General features: G+C 43.5%; 1 protein-coding gene across 5 annotated transcripts in view; it reads left to right on the top strand.

Moving 5' to 3' along the window:
• The window catches only part of LOC147029286 (dual specificity calcium/calmodulin-dependent 3',5'-cyclic nucleotide phosphodiesterase 1A-like), a 413,056-nt gene that overhangs the window by 294,411 nt on the left and 96,115 nt on the right, over window positions 1-22,530 (top strand). For all 5 annotated transcript variants that reach the window (XM_085872225.1, XM_085872224.1, XM_085872226.1 and 2 more), the window contains one exon: window positions 15,912-16,012. In XM_085872225.1, the coding sequence (XP_085728351.1) occupies window positions 15,912-16,012 (101 nt within the window). The remainder of the gene's footprint in view (window positions 1-15,911; window positions 16,013-22,530) is intronic.

The raw sequence follows: 22,530 nt of genomic DNA, 5'->3' as shown, positions 1-22,530 counted from the left end.
CACCCAGACCCCCCAAGTGTCCACTCAGACTGTTCGCAAACTCCTCAGATACTCTCTCATCCCTGAGCTTGGCAACATCCAGCCTAGGCTGGGAAGGTACCATTCTCCAGGATTTAAGGTGCGGCTTTAGAGTTGCTACAACAAGCCTGTGGTCAGTATTGAGGAACTGAGCACTCCGGTAGACCCTGCAGTTCTGGATCATCCTCCAAAGACCGTCAATGAGGACATGATCAATCTCCTTTGCCACACCGCCAGCGTTGGAATACCAAGTCCAGCGATGAGCTTGTGGGCGCTGAAACCATGAACCAGCCACCCTAAGTCCATGACTTCTTGCAAAGTCAAGGAACTTAGTGCTATTCTGGTTCATAGTTCCTGACCCATGGGGACCAACACACACCTCATAACCATCCCTATCAGTTCCAGTCGATGCATTGAAATCCCCCAAGACTAGAAGTGTATCTCGTCTGGGGCACTGATCAACCACAGACTCGAGCGTGGCGTAGAATGCATCCTTCACGGTGAGATCACTCGCCTCAGTCGGAGCATAAACAGAGACCACGGAAATGACACCTAAGGAGTGACGAATCCTTAATCTCATAATACGCTCGTTGACCGGTGTTACCTCAATTATCATTGGGGTCAGCTTATTGGACACAGCTACAGCAACTCCTTGGGTATGGTAACCATCAGAGCGACCAGACCAATAGTAGGTGTAACCACCCACCATTATCTCGCCGCAATCCGGTCTCCGAACCTCAGAGAGTGCTGCAATCCCGATGTCCAAACGCTTGAGCTCAGATGATAACAGAGACAGGTGATCATCCTCTCTTAGGGATAGGACATTCCAGGCACCCACCCGAAGGGACCGCCTCAGGTTAACCCAAGGAGACCGCCGTCTGGTGGACGACACCTCAGCACCACTCCGACACACTCTCCCGCAATCTGACCCAGGGATGTTACCCCGTGGTTTCCCTCCTATCAAAGATTGCGGGTCCCGAAGGCTTTGCCCCAATCCCGTCATCCGGTGAGCTGCCCTGCGAAGGGAAGCTGCACAGGAGGTACTCCCACGGAGTGGGTTTTCAGATTTTTTTTTGCGTTTTTGCGTTTTGCGGAATGAAGGGTTTTACGGTGGCCGGAGTGCAAATCCTGCCACCAACCTCCTAATAAGAAGTAACCCAACTGCAGGAGGACGTCTGCAGACACAGTTGGGCACTAGATATGGATGGCCGTTGGCTCACAAGGAGCTCCTCCGCCCTTTGATAGGTTTTGTTTTTAATCCTGCTGGGTGTCCATATCCAAACACCGCCCTCACCAGAAAACCTGGTGGGGGAGACGGTTTAGTCGCCGACAACCCGACCATGGAACAGGTTAGTACAGGTTTACATGGTACCTGTAGCAGGTTACAGATCGAACCTGACCTGACAAAAGTTTAATTGTCACCATTTTTTATTTTAATTTTTTTTATCATCCTTGAACCTATTATGCTAATTTTGGAGAAATTTGTATCGATAATCTCCCTTTTTCTCATTTAGACATTGCAATCAATGATTTTTTTTTAGTTCACATCAGCAATTCTTGAATGAACATTCCATATTACAGGGACATCAGCATCCATGTGCAAATCACTGAGCCTAGGCTCCCCATCAAAATCTGCCAACAAAGTTTCACACAGCTTGTTGATCCATCTTTGCTCGAAAGTGAACGGTGATGCAAGTATGGAAGCGCTGGTGTGTTCCAGATAGGTGTTGCGCACTCAACGTTGTCCTGGTTATCAAGTCGTTGATTTTCTCCTGCATGAAACTTGGGTGCATGCAGTACTTCCAAAGAGGGTGGTGTTTTCTCACTGCAATGTTGCACTTCATGATCAGGATCAGTTTTTATTTTTATTTTAATTAATTGGTGATATTAAGTTGAGCATTTATATTGCTCATGGCATTTCTCTAATGAGACAGAAGAAGAAGCAGCGGCCGCAAGCATTATCCTTCAGAAGTCGAACACCACTTTGCAGAGTGGAGTCTCTCACGAGTCTCCTTTCCCCCAACTGCAATCTCATGCTTCGTCATGGTGAACGAGTAACCACGTTTTGTTAAACTTGGTGAAGGACAGAGCATAGGTGGATAAGATCAGGTTGATGGGAGTAGCATCATGTGCAAGATGCTGTTGCCAGAGTTCATCACACCATATGTCGTATAGCCAGAGGCATATAGGCGTGGAGTAGCCAGGGTGTAGAAAAGTGTAGAGTACAAAGTCTCGAGCACAAGCCACTCCGGCGCACATTATCAGGATTGCCCGCTCTGCACACTCCAATATCGCAAGATATGCATTTGCTGATGCATAAAGAAATTCCATTTTGTAATTCCAACCAAGTGGGTACAGCATGAAAGGGCCGGAAAGTTTCATTTCTTACAAATGGCAAACCACTGGTGAAAGACAACGACATCAATGACCGCCTCAGGGATAACATCTACCCATGGTCATATATCATGTTAATATTTAATTGCCTATGTACTTCTCAAATTGCAATGTTGCATAAATCATTTAATTCCCTTCAGCCAAGACCCAAAATCCCATCTTTTATTATAATCATGTTTTTTTCTTATGTTTTTTTTTTTTCTTTACTCACTGCTTTAATTTTGACAAAAAACAGGTTAATATATACTTTTTGTGAAAATGATTTGTTATATATCTTGAATGACTAAAATGCTGACATGAAATTTGCGGGCATGTTATCGTTGCAATACACAGCGAGGCAACAAAACCATCAGTTCAAATATTTATCAAGTCAAGCACTAAATGTTTTTAAAATTGTATTATTAAATTATTTATAATCCCTCCTTTCGTTAAAATATACAAACACAATCTGTCGTTTGTCATATTTTTTCCTTACCTACAGTACACCTAATTAATCCCAGGGTCTTCCAGTATGTTGACTAAGTTTCCGATATTTTCAAGTCATTAACAATCTCATGAGTTCAGTCTCGGATTAGGCATTACACCATCACATGTCTTATTTTGCTTTCATTGAGAAACTACACTGGTTACTTAAAACTAACAGATATTACTGATCTTCATCTTTATCAGGTCTTATAATATCATTACATGAGTTATCTCTCTTGATTTTGCATAGCTTCCAGAACACATCATCAAAACGTCAAAATTGTCATTTTGGCCTATTGATGAGAGATGCCTGAAACTTGTGTGATCATTGTCTTGGTAACAATCTTCTTCATGCAAATAGCAGGCAAATTAACCACACATTTTACAATAATCATTTTAATACATACAGTAAAGAAACTAGAAGATCTTCACACCTTCCTTCCAATCTTGTCAGCCAGACTGGCATTCATTTCCTCTGCATAGTCCAGGTAGTTATAGTCTATTTCAAGAAACTCTTCACACAAGGACTTGAGGTTTGTCTTGTAGTTGTCCAATTTATTGTAGTTGTGCAAGCTGAAGAGAATTTTTCCAAGTCATTTAATAATATGGTGACATCATCACTCTTATGCACCACGACACACACATCATCAGCATATGCTGAGATAACAATTATTGGCCTTTAAGTTGGCATCACAAGAAAGCCTGGTAGACTAGCACGAAGGCGAATTAGGAGGGGTTCAATACAGAGGGAGTAGAGAATGCCCCATAACGCACACCCTTGACGGACTCCCAACCATCAATGGTGCACACTGGCTATTATTAACTTTAATGATGCTAAAAACATGATTATACAACAATGAGACATGGGATACAAAAGTTGCCCAAAACCAAACGGTTTCAAGGTATAAAATACATATCCATGGCTAATAGAATTGAAAGCTTTCTCTTGGTCAAGTAAAAACAAGCCAGCATTCTGCTTTTGAAGAGCACAGACATCCCACAAATCCCAAATTAAAAAAATACTATCATGAATAGACCAGTTTGGAATACAAAAAGATTGATCATAATGAATTAAAAAGCTAAGAAAAGGCTTTACACGATTTACAAGGGCCTCAGAAAAGATTTTGTAATCCGCACAAAGCAGAGAAATAGGACTCCAATTCTGCAAGGTCTGGAGATCTCCTTTCTTCGGGATAAGGCACACGACTGCACGGCGACAACTTAATGGTAACAAATCATGTTGTGCACTAAACTTAAAAACATCTAAAAGTGTTGGTCCAAGCAAATCCCAAAATGTTTCATAAAATTCAACAGGTAAACCATCAAAGCCAGGTGCTTTATGATCATGAAGGTCATCAAGAGCTATTAAAAGTTCATCGACAGTAAAATCTTGTTCTAAAGAGTGTTGTTGCGATTCTTCCAATTGTGGTAGATTTTGGGTAAAATCAGACATTGCTCATTCATAACTTTTCTTTGTGGTAAAAACATTCTTGTAAAAATCCCGAATAAAACACTTCAACTGAGCATTGTCTTCGATAATTTGTCCATCACCTGAACGTAAACTTAACAGTGAATGATTAGACTTTGTAGTTTTTTCAAAGTTAAAAAAGTCTTTACAGCAATTTTCTGAAGTCAACAGGCCTTTCACTCTAAGTCGGGTTAGCACTCCGAGAGCATCTTCTCCAATTAAACAATTCAATAGGGCTCGTTTCTCATAAAGCTGCTGGCATCGTACATCCTTATCTATATTAATCGTGCTATCTTGTAAAAAGAGGACTTCTTTCTTTAAAATACTTATCCTAGCTTGCTTAACATTAGTGAAGTTATTCCTATATTGCTGACAGAAGACTCGGATTTGTGTTGTTATATAATCCCACCATTGACAAAGATTTGTAAGATCGTTCCGTGATTCCAGAATTCGAAGCCAAATTTTTTTTAAAGATGATTTAAAAAAGGAATCATTTAAAAGAAAGGTGTTAAAAGACCAATGAGAAGTATTCCTCAGAGGACTAGGAAAGGAAAGACGCATTTTAATTAAAAAATGATCAGAAAAGCCAGAGGGCATGATGTCAGTAAAACTTACACGATTAAAAAAGAGAGACTAATGTAAAATTTATCAAGCCTTGCAAGTGACATGTTATTTAACAAGCAACGACACCAAGTAAATTGTTGGACGTTCCCATCCTGTAGTCGCCAAACATCACCAAGATCATGTTGTAACAAAAGTGTGGACAAAGGCCTAGCACTAGCTGGGTGAGGTTCAGGGTTGTTCCGATCTCTGACTGGATCTAATGTACAATTAAAATCACCACCCAAACACAAAAGGGTATCGGGGGTGAGATGATTAAGAAAAGTGAAGGAATTGGTGAAGAAAGCTGTCCTGATTGTACTGTCACTTGGGGCATAAACATTGATAATTAAAATCTGCTGGCAGTTATATCTAAAATCAATTACAGCTAAATATCCAGGAACAATTTCTTTAAAAACAAGAGAGGAGATGGGAAGACGTGCAGAGGTAAAAAAAAACAATTCCAGCACTCACGGAGGCCGTGTTACTAAAAAAACCAAGTTCCTTTCAACTTCAGCCTCCAGTCTGCCATGCAACTTGCAGTCGCACGAGTTTCTTGTAAAAGAAGAATATCTACCTTTACATTATTAATTAGCTGCATCGTTTGAACTTTACATAAAGGATTACGTCCTCCATTTATATTTACAAGAAACGCTGGAAATGGCAGCAGCTTCCGGGTTCTTAACAATTATTTGTACTTTCTGGACAAAAGCACGCAAGTTGGGGAGAAAATAATTTAGATGCCCTCGCTTTTTTCGAGTAGTTTTTTTGTAAAAAACCAAAGATATTGGAAATAGAAATTAAAGTATAATTGAAACTACTATCTGGGGGGAGCTTCTCACTAAAGGCACTCGACGTCAGAGAGGAGCAACCGTCTGAATCATCGTCCACGTTTTCCTCAGGGCCTTCGCCAATTTGCTCAATCTCCAAGGTTGATTCAGGAGGAGGGACGAAAGATGTAAGAGGAGCACTCTCAGTGGTTACATCCATGGATGTGCCATTAACGATAGTGATGGCATTGTCGCTATCTTTAACAGGAGCACTACAAGGCTGAGATGACTCAGAGAGTATGGAGGGGGTAAGACCAGTCTGGGGGGGACTGGTAGTAATAGTTGGAGGTTGCAAACCAGGGAGGGAGGGGAGGGGGGAAGGAGGAGGAGAGGGAGGGGGAGCAGGGAAGGAAGAAGAAGAAGAGGCAGGAGGGGGCAAGGGGAGGGAGAACAGAGCAAAGGGGGGAAGGATGAGGAAGACGGGAAGAAAGAGGTGGAGGTGGGAGGGTAACATTCGCGTCGTTACAGACCATTTTAGAGGTACCAGGTGATTCAGAAGAGGAACCAACTGGTGAAACCGAAGCACATGGGGTCTGTGTTGTGTGGCAAGTCCCCACAACCACCTGTGCGAAGGAGCGAGGAGCCGCTGAAGCAGCGAGGATTTTCGATCCGGGCTCAGCGGTGCTTTGAGAAGGGGAAAGAGATCTCTTTGTACTTTTATTAATCAGAGTAGGAGCAGGTGCTTCATGGGAAGCTTCTGCTTCTGTTATGGGAGCATTATCTGGGACGGGGAGTTGTTGGGATGAGGAGTCTTTGTTCACAGTTTTATTCGGCATGTCTTTGGGGCACGATCTTTTAACATGGCCGAATTCACCACAACTATAACACACAAGGGTTTCTGTGTTCGCATATCCCATATAAGTATGTCCCTCGATTTTAAAGGGAAGGATTGCCTTGAACCCTGAAACACCTGGTGGTAAAATCATATAAACAATCTGATGAAATTAAATAATGTGTTTAAAATTATCAGTCCGACTACGGAATGGAATCAATGTTTTTGGGGATACAACCGTACAGTGTCGTTTAAACTGGGATAAATCTGATCACACTTAACGAAAGGTGGTAAATTTGAAATCACAACTTTTTTTGCGGGAGTATCCAAAGGGGAAAACGGAACATAAATATCAGGATCAAAGATAAGTCCACACTCGACGACTTGAGCAACCATCGGCACTTGAGAAACGAAAAAAACAATCTTTTTGTTCATACGGGAAACTGCCTTAACATTCTCAATCCCGATAATCTCACCTACACCAACAATTAACTTCTCCATGTCGATCTCCGACGGAGGAATACAAACAAAGCCATGCTTCCTGATTACCGCTTCAAAGGAAGCATACCGCAAACTTTCACCCGCCATGACTCTTCAATGGCCGGATGGATAAAAATAAATCGGTGAACACCGTTCAAACTTCGAGTGATCGCGAGAAAACAAAAATAATTTAAACGAAAGGAAAAGATATAATGAATACAAACGAAGTAAATTAATAAATAAACATGATAAACTAATAATGCACAACAGTAGATTGGCACGGCCACCGCCCAAAGCACAACGAACATACCAAATAACGCCGTAAATGCTCTTCTCTCCCTCCCTCAAACTCGGGCAATGGGGGCACAAGAGGAGGGGTTGGGGGGAAGAAAAAAAAAGCTGTGAATCTGGGTAAGGTAGACATGAGAGCACAAGAGACAACACAGAGTTAACACACGCACCAACACGCCGCTATGACACTTACATACAGAGCGACTGGCCACCAGAGAGAGAGAGGAGCAAGAGAGGAGGGGAAAAGAGGGAGAGGCATGGGAGAGGGTTTGGGGGAGAGAGAGGGAGAGGGGAGAGAGATGGGAGAGGGTTTGGGGGAGAGAGAAGAGATGGGCGGGGGGGTGGGAGGGAGGGGAGTTGGGTTTCTCGCAGATGTGACATCCAGTTTAATGGCACACACATTGATGAATCACTCTGCTTGTAAAACACAGGGATGTGATGACAGTTTATAGCTGGGTCAGGTTTCGTACCCAGGCTAGACAGCTTAGACCAAGCGTTTGTACCTCTCGGCTATCCTGCCATGATGTTAATGATATGTTTAATTTTTTTTATTTGTCTTAAACGCGGGGCCATCACAGGTGAGTTGCCCTTGAACATTGTTCAAGTCGATCGATATACAGTGACTGCGAATATTGTGGAGCACTCACCAAGTGGTTTAAGCAATCCAATAAAACTGCTGTTGAGGAACGGATTGCTTGGCATGCAATAAGCAATCACCAAACCGTCATATTAAACATACACCTTCCGGAGACGCCTGAAATACCAAATTGGACAAATGAACACTTTTTTCAGCAGGCAGAAGTGCTGCTAACTTCAATTCTGGAGCTTAAATTTTGTAATTTGGCTGAGTTGAAGAGATTCTCGAGGTTATGGCATGTGCAGAAATGAAATGAAGCCGCAAATGCTGGCTTCTCCAGGCATTTATAAGCGTTGCAATGTATCCAGCAATTTGTAGGTATGATGAACAGCTATTTGATAATATGAGTGAGGAAAGTGAAAAAAAAAATTCATCATTAAGAAATCATTACAGCCTGTTTCAAGTCAAGGCATGGTTGAGCAGGCCAAAACATATGGTCGCTTCAGACCCCAGAGAGGCATCCCAGGATGCACATTAAAACCCCATTCAGAGCGAGGTTACTGAGGATGTGTCTGATAAAGTATATAATTAAATACGGCTGTTAATAATTATCTTCAAAAGGGGTGTTTTAATTAACGCAAACACCCAATTTTTAGTTATGCACTTCATTGGCTTTCCCTTAGTATGCATGCAAAAGTTTCAGGCTGATAGGTGTTATGGTTTTGGAGTTATGGAGGACACACACACACACACACACACACACACACACACACACACACACACACACACACACACACACACACACACACTGACACACATACATTTATTAATATAGATAGAGACCAGCATGTAAGACCCGCAATGGCGGATTAATTCACGGTCAGGTAGGGCCCATGCCCAGGGCCCCAAGCTCAATGAGAGCCCCGGGGGAAAATGCACTTGCAGTTAAAATATTCTATACCAGATCAACCACTATAATATTATGTTTCCAGTTACAAGTTACCGTTGGGGGCGTTTCAGTGCTGGTTTCGGCTTTGTACTGTTGCGGGATTCTTTGCGTTTGAGCGCTGCATGACTGTCGAGTCTCATTGATGGTGCAAAACCAGACAATGCTTGATATAATTCAATGATTATACAACAAGAATGACCGCACTGTGTCACAACCTGCGACAAAATCTGGTAAGGGGCTGATTGGGAAACTCACATTTAAAGCACTCTGAAAAGATGAACAGCGCGATTGGGAAAAACACGATGCACAATTAAAAGATTAACTCGACACCTGGAATCCATGTCAACCTCCACCACGTTTATATCAGCTGACGAGCTGATTCGTCGCATGATCACAGATTGTTTAACCCCAACATGTGACCGTTCAAAAACTACATAACGCTAAAAATTTTTTTAGTGATTAGGTAAATTAATAGACGAAACCAATGCAAGTCTGTATGCAAAAGAACCCCAAAACATTTCATAATCTCATGTTCCAATCAGAAAATGACTTGCAACATCATCGGTCAGATGGCAGTTTCCATTAGAATTTACAGGCAGTTTAAATAATGGATGGCAGTACTTAGGTGGGAGTTCAATGAGAAAGGTTAAGCAAGCAAAGGAGGCTCAAGGAGTTCCTTTGTTAAAAAAAACGATACCAACTACAAACCTTCAAGGAGAGAGAGAAACAAGAAACGACAGACTATGGAGCCATAGCTTTGGGTTCAGCAAACATGGCTGCTGGCAATGTATAACATATGGCTGAAAGACTCAAGCAAGCACGCCGATGAAACGGTTGATAAGGAAGGAAGGAAATAAGGTTGATAAGGAATGGCAAGTGATAGCAAGCTGATTGGTAATAGAACACCTTAACATGGCACCTTTTTTTCAAAAGGTGAAAAAGGCAATAAAACATGAGAATTCCTCCGGATTTTTTGCAGTCGAGTCAAAAGCAACATAGGGTAAGTGAGTGTGAAAATAACATGGAGTCCTCTCTTTTTGGTCATTTTGGGACGAAATATTTTTTTATACACAGGGTCCCAAAAAATCTTAATCCACCTCTAAAGACCCGTCGTTTCGCTGATGGGCAAACCAATTTTTGCGGTGATGGCTCGTCTATGAGGCAAGAAGAAAAACGGATTCCTGGTAAATCCTGCCCTCGGTGTGGGGATAACCACCGTTGCAAGTTGGTGTTTACAGTTTTGCCACGTGTGCCTGTGTACCCATTCACAAACCATCCTTTTTATTTTCTTTTGAAGCAGTCATCTGAACAATGCAGTCGAGTCATTCATTGTGATTAAACGGCCTTCTGAACAATGCAGTCGAATTGTTCATCTTGATGAAGCAGTCATCTGAACAATGCAATTGAGTCATTCATTGTGATGAAGAAGTCATCTGAACAATGCAGTTTAGTCATTCATTGTGATGAAGCTCACAATCATAACAATGCAGTTGAGTCTTTTATTTTGATGAATCTTACAATCAGAACAATGCAGTCAGGTCTTTCATTTTAATGAAGTTCACAATCATAACAATGCAATTGTCATTCATTTTGATGAAGCTCACAATCAGAACAATGCAGTCGAGTCATTCCTTTTGATGAAGCTGTCATTTGCTTGACTGTGAACCCATCAGCACTTCGAAGGTTAATTGTGGTTTGGCCTGAAATTAGACTTATTGTTGCAGAGTACACGGAAGCATTCGAAACTCAGATGCATTAAAATTAAATGAACAGGCAGAGAGAAATCAAAGTAAATTTCAAAATGTGAGGAAACTCCACAAAATACAGGATATCGATAATCATTTTGAGGAAGAGAAATGACCTCCTTGTATTCAGTACAAATGATGTTGCTTCACGTATCACTGCTGAAATACAAGAGAGGCAGAGACCAGTTTCAGTCATTCGTGGACGGCCTACAAAGTTAAAACTAATGTTCAGTTTATGAGCTAATTATGGAGAAAAGATTCCCTTGTACAAAACCTGCACCACTTGTTCACAATTCCAAGGTACTGAATGAAAGAAATCCTCAATTATTTTCTCAAATATTAATCTCATCCCAAAGCAGACACCCTCACTTTGATTAATGTTCCGTTCTTCCAGCATGAAAATGAATGAGTTCCCACATCTTTCAGGGACAGTGTGTATTGCTCCATACTTGTCCAAAGTATGAGCTGATCCTTGAAGCTAAAGTGTGTCATGAGCTAGGAGGATAGAAATTATTCGTGTAATTTGATATATTTATCTTGTGTGTGGTATCGGTCAGCTTTTGGGACTGCCACTGGTAACATGTAACCCAGTGCTACCTGCCGCATGGTCGGGTTGTCGGAGACTAAACCGACACTCTTCACTGGCTTTGCTAGTCCGGAGGGTGACTGTGACACCTGCCAGGATTAAAAACAACACCTGACAAAGGGCGGATGAGTTCCCTTCGGTAGCCAATGGTCATCCGGTATGGAAATTCTGTCTCCTAAAAAACACCCAAATGGGGGTTGGAAAATGTATTTTTCTGCCTGACCGGGTTACCCCCTCCTGCACAGTGGTCCTGTGAAGAGGTTTCCTTGTTTCAGGATGAAGGTTTTTCCAGTTTTTCCTCTTCATTTTCTCTGTCACCCTTCACATTTAATGGCTCTCAGCCTTGTTTAGGGAGAATTTCAATTTAAAGAAAAAATGCACACATATTGAGTCTACGTTTTGTAGCCTGCCGATAGGCCGGATATGCATCCGGACCTGAACCAAAATGTAATCGTCTTGTTCTTGTCACCGACCAATCTCATCCACCAAGTTTTGTCATAATCCATCCACAACTTTTTGAGATATTGTGCTATATATAGTTTTTGGCCCTCTCTCTCTCTCCATGGTGAAGAATCACTTTTAAAAAAATACAAGACGATATTCATTGAATACTTACCCCACGCAGTCTTGAGAAGGACTTGGCGCGAGTGCAAGCCAACTCTTCTGGGGCCAAATTTGTAATTGCATCACTCTACACTTCTGAGGTAGACGTGGACAAATTATACTTTGAAAAGTTTTAATGTAGGTCAATATGCGCAACATGAAATGGTCATGTAACATGTGGTGACACCTAATGGGGGTTGTAAATGAGCTCAGATGTAACCAATCACCTTCAAAATCACACACCTAGTTAATTGGCCTCCGCTTGTATTAAATTGTAGTGATTCTGATTATTTCAGAATTAAATCAGCCGTTCCTGTAGGTTTCCTCTGCTGGGTAGTGCATTTCACAGCAAAGACTCAACCATGGACACCAAGGAGCTTTCAAAAGACCTCCGGGATACAGTTTTGGAAAGGCGCAGATCAGGGATGGGTATAAAAATATTTCAAAGGCCTTGAATATCCCTTGGAGCACAGTCAAGAAAATCATTAAGAAGTGGAAGGTGTATGTGCCACCAAGACCCTGGCTAGATCAAACTGTCCCTCCATACTGGATGACCAAGCAAGGAGGAGACTGATCAGAGAGGCCACCTCGAGGTCAATGGCAACTTTGAAAGACCTACAGGCCTTTATAGCAAAGATTGGTCAATGTGGGCATATGACAACAAAATCCCAAGCACTCCACAAGTCTAACCTGTATGGTAGGGTAGCAAAAATGAAGCCATTACTCAAAAAATCCCACCTTGAGTCCCATTTGAGGTTTGCAAAAAAACACTCCAGAGATTCTGAAGCCAGGTGGCAAAACGTTTTGTGGTCTGACGGAACCAAGATGGAACTTTTTGGCTGAAATGCAAAACGTAATGTTTGGCACAAACCCAACACAGCACTTCACCGAAAGAACACCATCTCAACTCTACTGTGAAGCATGGTGGTGGCAGCATCATGTTATAGGGGATGTTTCATCAGCAGGGACTGTGGCACTTGTCAGGATAGAAGAGAAAATGGAGCAAAATACAGAAAAATCCTCGAGGAAAACCTGCTACCCTCTGCAAGAAAGCTGAAATTGAGACGGAAGTTCACCTTTCAGTATGACGACCCGAAGCACACAGCCAAAGCTACACCGGAGTGGCTAAGGAACAAAAAGATAAATGTCCTTGAGTGGCCCAGTCAGAGTCCCGACTTTAATCCAATCAAAAATCTGTGGCATGATTTGAACATTGCAGTCCATCAACGCTTCCCATGGAACATCACTGAGCTTGAACACTTTTGTACAGAAGAATGGGCAAATATTGCCCAATCAAGGTGTGCAAGGTTGGTGGAGATCTATCCCAACAGAATCACAGCAGGAAATGCTGTCAAACGTGCTTCCACCAAGTATTAACTCAGGTGGGTGGGTACTTATATTTGAGGTATTCAAGGTTTGTAGTTTTTAATTAAGTTTGTGAAATTTGTAGAATTTGTTTTTCATTTGGAAGTTGTGGGTTACGATGTGTAAATAAAGATGGAAAAAGTCTGGTTTAATGAAATTTAATTCCAAACTATAAGGCAAAAAAAGGTGAAAATTTTGAAAGGGGGTGTGGACTTTCTACAATACTGTAGCAGCAGTTCTGATTCCTCAAAGTGTTCATTTGTCCAATTCGGACACATTTGACATTTCAGGCCTCTGGGAGGTGTGTGTTTAATATGATGGTTCGGTGATTGCTAATCACGTGCCAAGTGAGCCATTTCTTATCAACCGTTTCGTTGGAGTTCTTAAGCCACTTGGTGAGCACTCTTCTTATTCTTCTTCCGTATGGCAGCTTGGCTGCCAGGTAGCTATCATTTTGTTGGGGCACGACTATGCCACTGATGCTGTGCCCCGAAACCAGTACACTGGAACTCATTTCTCCGACCTTGGAAGGATGATAGGCTGATTCAACCCCACCTGGTGTTAATTCATTGGAAAACGGGACTCAAACTCCACACCCGAAGATCTCAAGCCAACACCAGGCAGGTGAGCGCTCTCCAATATTTGCACTGTCACTGAATACTACATCGATCGACTTGAACAAAGTTCAGGGGCCACGAGTGTGCGTTGGTCACGTGTTGTTCTGCTGGGCAACAGGTGGTGGCTGGCTCGCTGAAAATGTGAAATTTTTATTTCACACCACCTTTTCCCTTTTTGTATGATCTTCCATGATATGACCCATCACTTCAGCATAGATAAGTACAAATAAAAATTAGACATTTCGTTTTGAAAAGTTTCTTCAACCTTTTTCATGGAGTACTTGGTGAAGCCACTTAGCGTCGTTCTTCAAGCTTCAATCAATAGCGATACTGCGGTTCGATAACGGGGGTAGAAAGGCAAAATAAATTACATGATCACAATGAGTAAAAAATATTTTCAGTTATTTTGAAGTAGTGAATCACCACATCATGGCAGGACAGCCGAGAGGTATGCATGCTCACACTGTATAGCCTGGGTTCTAATCCCGACGCAGCTATAAACTGTCATCCTGGTGTTTCACAGCCGGCGTGATTCATCAATGTGTGTGCCGTCTCTCAGATGGATGTTAAACTTGGAGTCTCATCTGATGGAATCCCCCTCCCCTCTCTCTCTCTCTCCCCTCTCCCTCTCTCACCTCTCTGCCTCTCTCACTCCTCTGCCTCTCTCACCCCTATGTCACCCCTCTCTCTCCCTCCCAACCTGACCCCCCTTCTCTCCTACCCCTCTCCCTCTTTCAAACCCTGCCCCATCTCTCTCTCCAACCCCTCCCCTCTCCCCCTTTCCTCTCTCCTCCATCTCTCTCTCCCACCTCACCCCTCCCCCTTGCTCCCCCATCCCCCCCCCCCCGCTCCCCCCTCCCCCCCCCCCCTCCGTTGAGGGGACTGCAACATTTACGAATCAGATTCAGAATGAGCCAACTGGAGGGGTGAAAACCGCATGTACGAGCATGCATTCCCTTTGCCATGTGGATAGCGTGGGTATTAAATGCTCCCGCCACAGGTCTCTAAAGTATCCGTGTGTGTGTGTGTGTGTGTGTGTGTGTGTGTGTGTGTGTGTGTGTGTGTGTGTGTGTGTGTGTGTGTGTGTGTGTGTGTGTGTGTGTGTGTGTGTGTGTGTGTGTGTGTTTTCATAAAGCATAACATATTCTCTCTGCTAACTCCCCCCCCCACCCCCTCACTCTCTTTCTCGTTCTCTCTCACTCTCTCTTGCTCTCTCTATCTCCTGATGGTGGTTATCTCCATATGTGTCTGGACGGTGGTTATGTCCGGGTGGTGTTTTTCTCTGGACGGTATTTATAGTAAGACCGGTAGATAATGGATTTCAGACATTATTTTGTTTCCATCTTCACTGTTATTATATGCAGAATCATTTTGATGAGACTATGAATCGTAATTAACTCTCCACTGCATGTCTGCCTTCCCTTCCTCTCACCTCATGCTGCCTTCCCTTCCCCCATCCCTCCTCACTCTCCCTCCTTGCTGCCTGTCCCTCCTCTCTCTTTCCTCCTTCACCTCCTCACTCGCCCCTCTCTCTCTCCCTCCTCTTTTTCTTCCTCCTCTCAGCATTACCTTCAGCAAAGTGACAGGTGTTATTTGCTCGTTGGTAATAATATAACCTGAGTTTTCTTGCTTGATGCAAGCTCTGCCTCTCTCCTCAGCTCGAGTACACAGAAAGCTAATGCCCCTCTCAACAAAAAAGCATCGGGCAGAAGCAAATTTAGGGCAAACTCTCATGCACAGTCCAAGCTCTACTCTCCCCTTATCAAATCCACAGTATACCCACCCAATGAGTGGGGAAACATGTTATTGGTAATAAACCTATTTTATGACCACCGAGGTATTAGAACCCACCAGAGCACTAACTGTTTCGGTGTGGGTGTGTCCTATCAGGTGTGTGTGTGTGTGTGTGTGTGTGTGTGTGTGTGTGTGTGTGTGTGTGTGTGTGTGTGTGTGTGTGTGTGTGTGTGTGTGTGTGTGTGTGTGTGTGTGTGTGTGTGTGTGTGTAGTGTAGTGTAGTGTGTTGTGGGTGTGCACAATTGTGCTTGTAGGAAGTTGGTGCATGTGGCTGCATGTGCAGTGAATGCCTATTTGTACATGCGTGTGAATGCATACCTACTTGCGACCAACGATACTGTTGATTTTGTTTTGCAGCACTGCCTTACTGAGCTGGAGATTTTCTCACTCATCTTTGCCGCTGCCATTCATGACTATGACCATACAGGCACAACAAACAACTTCCACATCCAGACAAGGTGAACGAGGCATGGCTTAGCATTGTTTAATTTCACACCACCTACAGTACTAGATATTAACGTCAGCATTATTTAGGTTTGCTTGTTATGATTGGATGAAAAAAAGAAACAAATGCTGAGTCCAACGTTTTTGTGACTGCATACATGGGGTGAAATCATATGTATTTATGACACTGGCTTACTTTGTTCCAAAAAGACCGAAACAACTTTGGTTGTTAATATATTTAGAAAGACAAATGATACAATGATACCCTTTGGTTTATATGATATATAAACTCATAAAGTTTTGCGCACATGATCAATACACTTCAATGTGAGCTTTATTTGTCACGCGCAGGGCATTAAGGCAGTACATGAATTCTCGCCATGTTTGGCTCAGTATGTTTGAGTGCACCAGTGCGCATGCAGCTGTGATCTGGGAACGAAGATCCTGCGGGTTTGCCACCTTGGTGTTGTAGATAACATCTTTGACAAACCCCCACAAAAAAAACAACATAATCAATGGAGGTCCAACGATCATGGGGTGATCATGGGAGCCAGGCGTTTGATCCATCGAAGCGATCATGGAGAAGGTCACACCACACATTGACCTTCGGACTGTCGCATATGTGTTCAATGACCACGTGGGGATTTTCAGAGCCCCAGAGCCTCACATTGTGCTCGGTGACCGATACATGAAAGCAATCTTCGTCTGTGAACATGACCTTTTTCAGGTAATCTTCGTCATCTTCTATACGACTGAGTATTTCCAACGCAAACACCTTGTTGTTAGGTCCGTAATTTGGTTTGAGATCCCGCAGAACCTCTACCTTATAGGCATAAAGCTTGTCTTTTTAGCAAAATCCTGTGTACAGTGGTGGTTGGTGGTCCCAGTTGTCTGGATGCACGTCAAATGGATTTCCTTGGACTTTGTTGAAATAATTCACATGCTCGTTCAACGTCTGCTGCGCTTATGCTTAGTCGCCCGGTACTTTACTGTTTCTCCCAACTTCTAGTCTCCTTCAGCCTCTTGTACCACTCTGTGATACTAGTCCGCGATGATGGATTCCTTCCGTACCTTGTACGGGAATTACGCTTATCTTGTGTGTCGAATCTCATCTCGACTCATGACCTTTCTCCTGTGGAGTCGCCATTTTATTTTGCATTAAACCACCAGACCTGAAAAGAAATAAACTTCTTCGAGTTTACGTATCATATACAACAAAGAGTATCGTTGTATCATTTGTGGTACTCAATATATTAACAACCAAAGTTGTCCAGGTCTTTTTGGAACATCCTTTAGGTCGTTTGGGCAATTGGAAATTAGTAAATTAATAATTATCTATGTGGATTTGGTGAGTCAATCTTTCAGGGAATCGATTTAATACTACTGGGATTTTTTTTTTTATTATGTTTTCACCATTTAAATTTTTACACTTTCCTGAATACTGCAGGAATGGTCGAAGTAATCATTTGTCAGAGTGGTTTGCCCTAAAGTACTCAGGCGTTGTTTTATTTGAAATGTAAGAAGTTAAGTTGTCAAGGTGGTGTTCAGATAACTCCAAAACGCCATCATCCTTAACATTTTCAGCAAAACATAACAATAATTGTAATCTTATTCCATAAGATAATTACACAACCTTTCAAAACGAAGGATGTGCCCTTTTCTGAGACAGAGTAGAAAATTGCATGTGGTTGACTTCTTTGAATCGTTTCCCCTTTTATAGCCATCATACTCTTTAATATGATGACTCATCTTTGACTGCACTCACACTGGCAGGTAAATTGTTTAACCATCAACAAGGTAAGTTAAGAGAAGTACAATCCATGAACCAGAAATAGTAATTCTGTAAGGTTTCATGCCACCTGAAAACCACAGGAGTTGGAAATGAAGCACAAACAAGAGAACGCACCAACCATCATGCTTAGCCGTGTTGTCTCTTGCCTTGCTCCGTATTGTTTTATCAGTATGATATTACTGTACTTGCTTTGATTGTTGTGTAGTTTCTGCTTTTTAATTATTTCTATCCACTGTGCTTGTACACTACTCCTATATCAGCATGTACAATTACTGTGTGATTGGAACTTTGGCACAGTTTGGATGCACTTTAACAAAAGTATTGACCTGATATTGTCTGAGCTCTGTTGGAGTTACAAGAGTTATGGTTTTGATCTTTCCATACCGATGTGCAGTTGTACATCATTATCCATTACATGGTCTGGTTAAGCTTACAAATGAAGCATACATTGGGTGACTTTTCAATTCCCTCAAAACAACTTGGGACAGGCACAAAAATACTGCCAATGTCATTTCCCCGAACCAGTTAACAACACTGATTCGTAAAATGTATCGAATATTGTATATCTATGCAAAAAATATATATATATTCTGCTTTAGTTTAACCAAAATGAGATATAATATTCTGTGTTTCTTTTTTATATTGGGAATTACAATGTAATGTGTTGTTATTATTATGTTTTTTTGTATACCTTGTCGAGGCTCGTATGAGAGCTAACACAACACACAGCAAGTGGGGCATGCGACAAGAGGGGCGGGAGAGGGAAGGACAAAACAGGGGGGAACAGAGACATTAGGAGATCTGTGGAAGGGAGAGGGATGGGGTGGGGAACATGGGGTAAACAAGATGGACATTACAGGGACTTTCAGGAAGGAAAGCAGGGAATTTGAAGGAGGTGGGCTTGGGGTGGATTAAAGGGGGTAGAAAAGATCGAGGATTTGGTTGGGGGACGACAACAGGTGGTGGTGAACAGCTGTTTTGAAGGCCTGGAGGGAAGAATGGGATTGAGCAGAGTGAGGGAATTTATTCCAAAGGCGGGAAAAAGAGGAGTGAAAGAGTGAAGGTGAGCAGTGATCCGTCATTTTGGAAGTTTTACCAGAAGGGGGTTGTTGGCGGACCATTAGCACCTTGCCGAAATATGGGAGGGACAAATCGCAGACAGAGCGGGGGTGGGGGGGGGGAAGACCAGAGAGGAGATGGTAGAAGACAGAAAGACCACGACCTGCCTGAGGTGAGAGAGATGGAGAGAGCGACCCAAAGACTCAGCCTCATCGCGGGAGATGCCAATGATCCAAAATACCTTGGTTTCCACAGCATGAAGCAAAGAAATGTGTGAGGTAGGAGCACCAGCCCAGAGGGAAGAGAAGTACTCTTATCAGGCTGCAGACGAAAGCTTTGTATGTGGTCAGGAGCTCAGCTGGACTGAGGAAGGACTTTGCACGATGGAGGTTTCCCAGTCGGCGACTGGCTTTGGAGGCCAACTTGGAAATGTGGTTTTCCCAGGAAAGATCATGGCAGACAGTGAGACCCAGAAGCTTGAAAGATGGGACATCTTCCAGAGGATTGTTGATAAATCGGATGGGGGTGGGGGGGGGAGTTCCAAACAATCCTTTCAGAGAGACATAGTGAGAGTGTAAGATTTGTCCGGATTGAAAGACATGTTCCACGTGTTGGACCAGTTTGTGATTTTACCCAGATCTGCAGTGAGAGACGAAGCTGCTGCATGCCGGTCTGAGGGATGACCGATGGTACGGCAGAGGGTGGAGTCATCAGCAAATTGATATAGAGGATTTTCCAGAGAGTCGGAGAGATCATTGATGAAAACCAGAAAAAGAACAGTGCCCAGAACGCTACCTTGAGGAACTTCAGCCTGGACAGGAAGAGGGGATGAAATAATTCCATTGAGGGCCACACGGTGACTGTGACAGGAGAGGAAGTCTGTGAGCCATGAGTGGAGATGTCCTTGGATACCATAGGAAGAGAGTTTGGTGAGCAGGGCAGGGTGCCAGACCGTGTCAAAAGCACACGATATGTCAAGGGATATGGCTCTGATTTCATATCCAGCATTGAGGACCTCCATCCATTGTTGGGAGAGCACAAGCAGCATATCTAGGGTTGAGTGACTTGGTCTGAAATGAAATTGATGATCGAAAATCAGGCTATTGGAGAAGAGGAAGGATTTATTGTCTGAAGCGATGATGGATTCCATAACCTTGCTGATGATTGTGAGAAGGCTGATTGGTCTGTAGTTGCAGGGATTTGTTTTAGCACCTTTTTATGCAGAGCAGTAATGTTTGCTGATTTTTAAGCAGATTGCAGATGACCTTGAGCAAATCAGAGCGTCAATCGAACAGAGAGAGGGTGAGCATGAGCAAGAGCAGAGGAGCAGGTTTTTAGGACACGTAGGCTGATGCTGTCTGGACCGGTTGCAGAATCTGAGTCGAGGTTTGACTGCAAGCTCTCCACTTTGTCAGGAGAAAAGGATACAGAGTCCAGGGACAGTTTGGTGCAACTGGGTAAGGTGGGTACAGAAAAATGGGTTATGGCCACAAGATTTCGATGCAAACACCGAGTTTAGGCATTCAGCCTTTTCACGTGCGGTATCAGCAGGGCGGCCATTTGAGGTAAGGGAGGGGATGGAGGGGGAACATACACTAGAAACAGATTTGTTAGGATGCCACTAGGATTTGGAGGAGGGAGAGAAGGTTTGAGAGTTCAGACGAGCTTCGAAAGATGTCTTCTGTCTCTCCTGAGGGTAGTTACACACTTGTTGCGAGCTTAATTGAAGGAACTGCGATAACCCTCAGTTGGGTTTGCTTTCCATGAGGCAAAGGCAAGTTGTTTCAGGACAACTGCCTCGCCACAAGTTTCAGAGATCCATGGGCGGGAGGAAGGGTAGGACAACTGAAGACGAGTTGGGATAAATCTGTGCATGAGGGAGAGCAAGTTTCTTTGAAAGAATTCCCAGGATGAGTTGATGTTGGAGAAAGTAGCGATAGGAGACCAGTCTTGAAGTTTGATGGCTGCCTGGAGACCCTGCCAGTAGGCTTGAGTGAAATGCCAGACTCGACGGCGGTGAGGTGGTTCTCTGATAATAGCCAGAGAGATGTCCACTTTGACAAGCACGCGGTCAGAAGAACCGATTGGAGCGGAGGAAGATCAGCAGGTATTTTCATTGGAATTTGTCAAAATCAGATCCAGAAGAGATGGAGTACCATTGGTTGAGATCTGGGTCAGGAAATTTACCAATTGAGTCAGTCCCAATGATTCGCAGAAGTCTTTTGCTGAAGTGACATGACAGGTGAGAGAGGTACCTACACCGAGCCAACTGGCTTGATGATAATTGAAGTCACCACATCTGAGGAAGAGAGAGTTTAGATGAGAAGATAGAAGTTGGTCCATGTTTTTAGATAGTGAGGTGTAAATTGAGTGATCACTGTTTGGTGGACGGTGTAGGACACATACAAACATGAGGTGGGAGTGGAAGGGAAGCCGTAGCCAGAGGTATTCCTGGGGATGTGAGGGAGTGAGGGCAGTGCATGTCGAGTGAGGAATAGAGTCTTTGATGAAGAGAGCAGCTCCTCCACCAGGACGAGGCTCAAGTCGATCATACTGGCGAAGGGAGCAGCCATGGAGAGATACTTGGGAGTCAGAGACGTCTTGAGGGAGGAAAGTTTCTATTCAGCAGATTCTGTCTGGTTTGTCAGTGGCAATCTGTCTGGAAAGATCTGTAAGGTTTGAGTGAAGGCCCCAAATAATTAAGGTCCACACTGTTAATGAAGAGGGAGGTGAGGAGGCTTTGGGTGCAGGGTTGGGAGGGGGGTGGAGGGTAGGACAAGGGAGGAGTGGGGGGGGGGGTAAGGAGAGTTGTTGAAAGAGTGTGGAGGATAGAGTGAGTGAGTGAGTGAAAAAGTTGAAAGAGTGAAAGAGCTACGTCCTATCCAGTTGGGCTATTCAGGTGGGTGTGACGCGGCTGCCCACGCTGCAAGACTTTTTCGGACAAATCCGCATCTAAATCGTGTCTTTCTCAAGATCGACATGCGTAATGCATTTAATTGCTTTTTTTTGTCTGAAGTACAAAGGCGCTGCTCCCTGAGTATCTATCTGCTCATCTGGTAGGCATATGCCAGGCCCTCTGATTTGTTCAATGGCAACGAGGCCATTTGTTCAGCAACTGGCATTCAACAGGGGCCAGGTCTTTTTTTCCCCCTGGGCATTAACCCAATGGCTAGGGAGGTTCAGTCAGAGTTCAATATATGATACTGTGACGTCCACGGGACTTGAACAGTCCCGCCAACGTAGAATGAGCCAAAACGATGGAGGCGGTTTATTTGTTTATAACCCAAACATGGCGGTTCTAATCGCTCTACCGCAAACGGGACGAGGAAGGTGGCACGAGTCGCTTTTCACTGAGTTGATGATGTTTATTTGTTTTTATTATTAACCAGAAATAACAAGACTCGGCAAGAAGAGGGATCCGGGGCGATTCGACGGGATGGTGTGGGATCGGGCGTGGGGAAAACACAGACAATTCCAATGAATATACAGATCTCAAACCCTCTAAGGCGCCAAGTACACACACACACACACACACACACACACACACACACACACACACACACACACACACACACACACACACACACACACACACACACACACAAAACGTAGCTATTTCTGGTGGTCAGGCTGGACGGTGGTGTGGACGCAACTGTCCTTGGATCGGCATCAGACGAGCTG

Source organism: Eptatretus burgeri, chromosome 3 (genome assembly GCF_056783735.1).
Source record: "Eptatretus burgeri isolate ZD-2024b chromosome 3, Ebu_testis_v1, whole genome shotgun sequence".
Taxonomy (NCBI): domain Eukaryota; kingdom Metazoa; phylum Chordata; class Myxini; order Myxiniformes; family Myxinidae; genus Eptatretus; species Eptatretus burgeri.
This window is presented reverse-complemented; position numbering and strand designations above follow the sequence as displayed.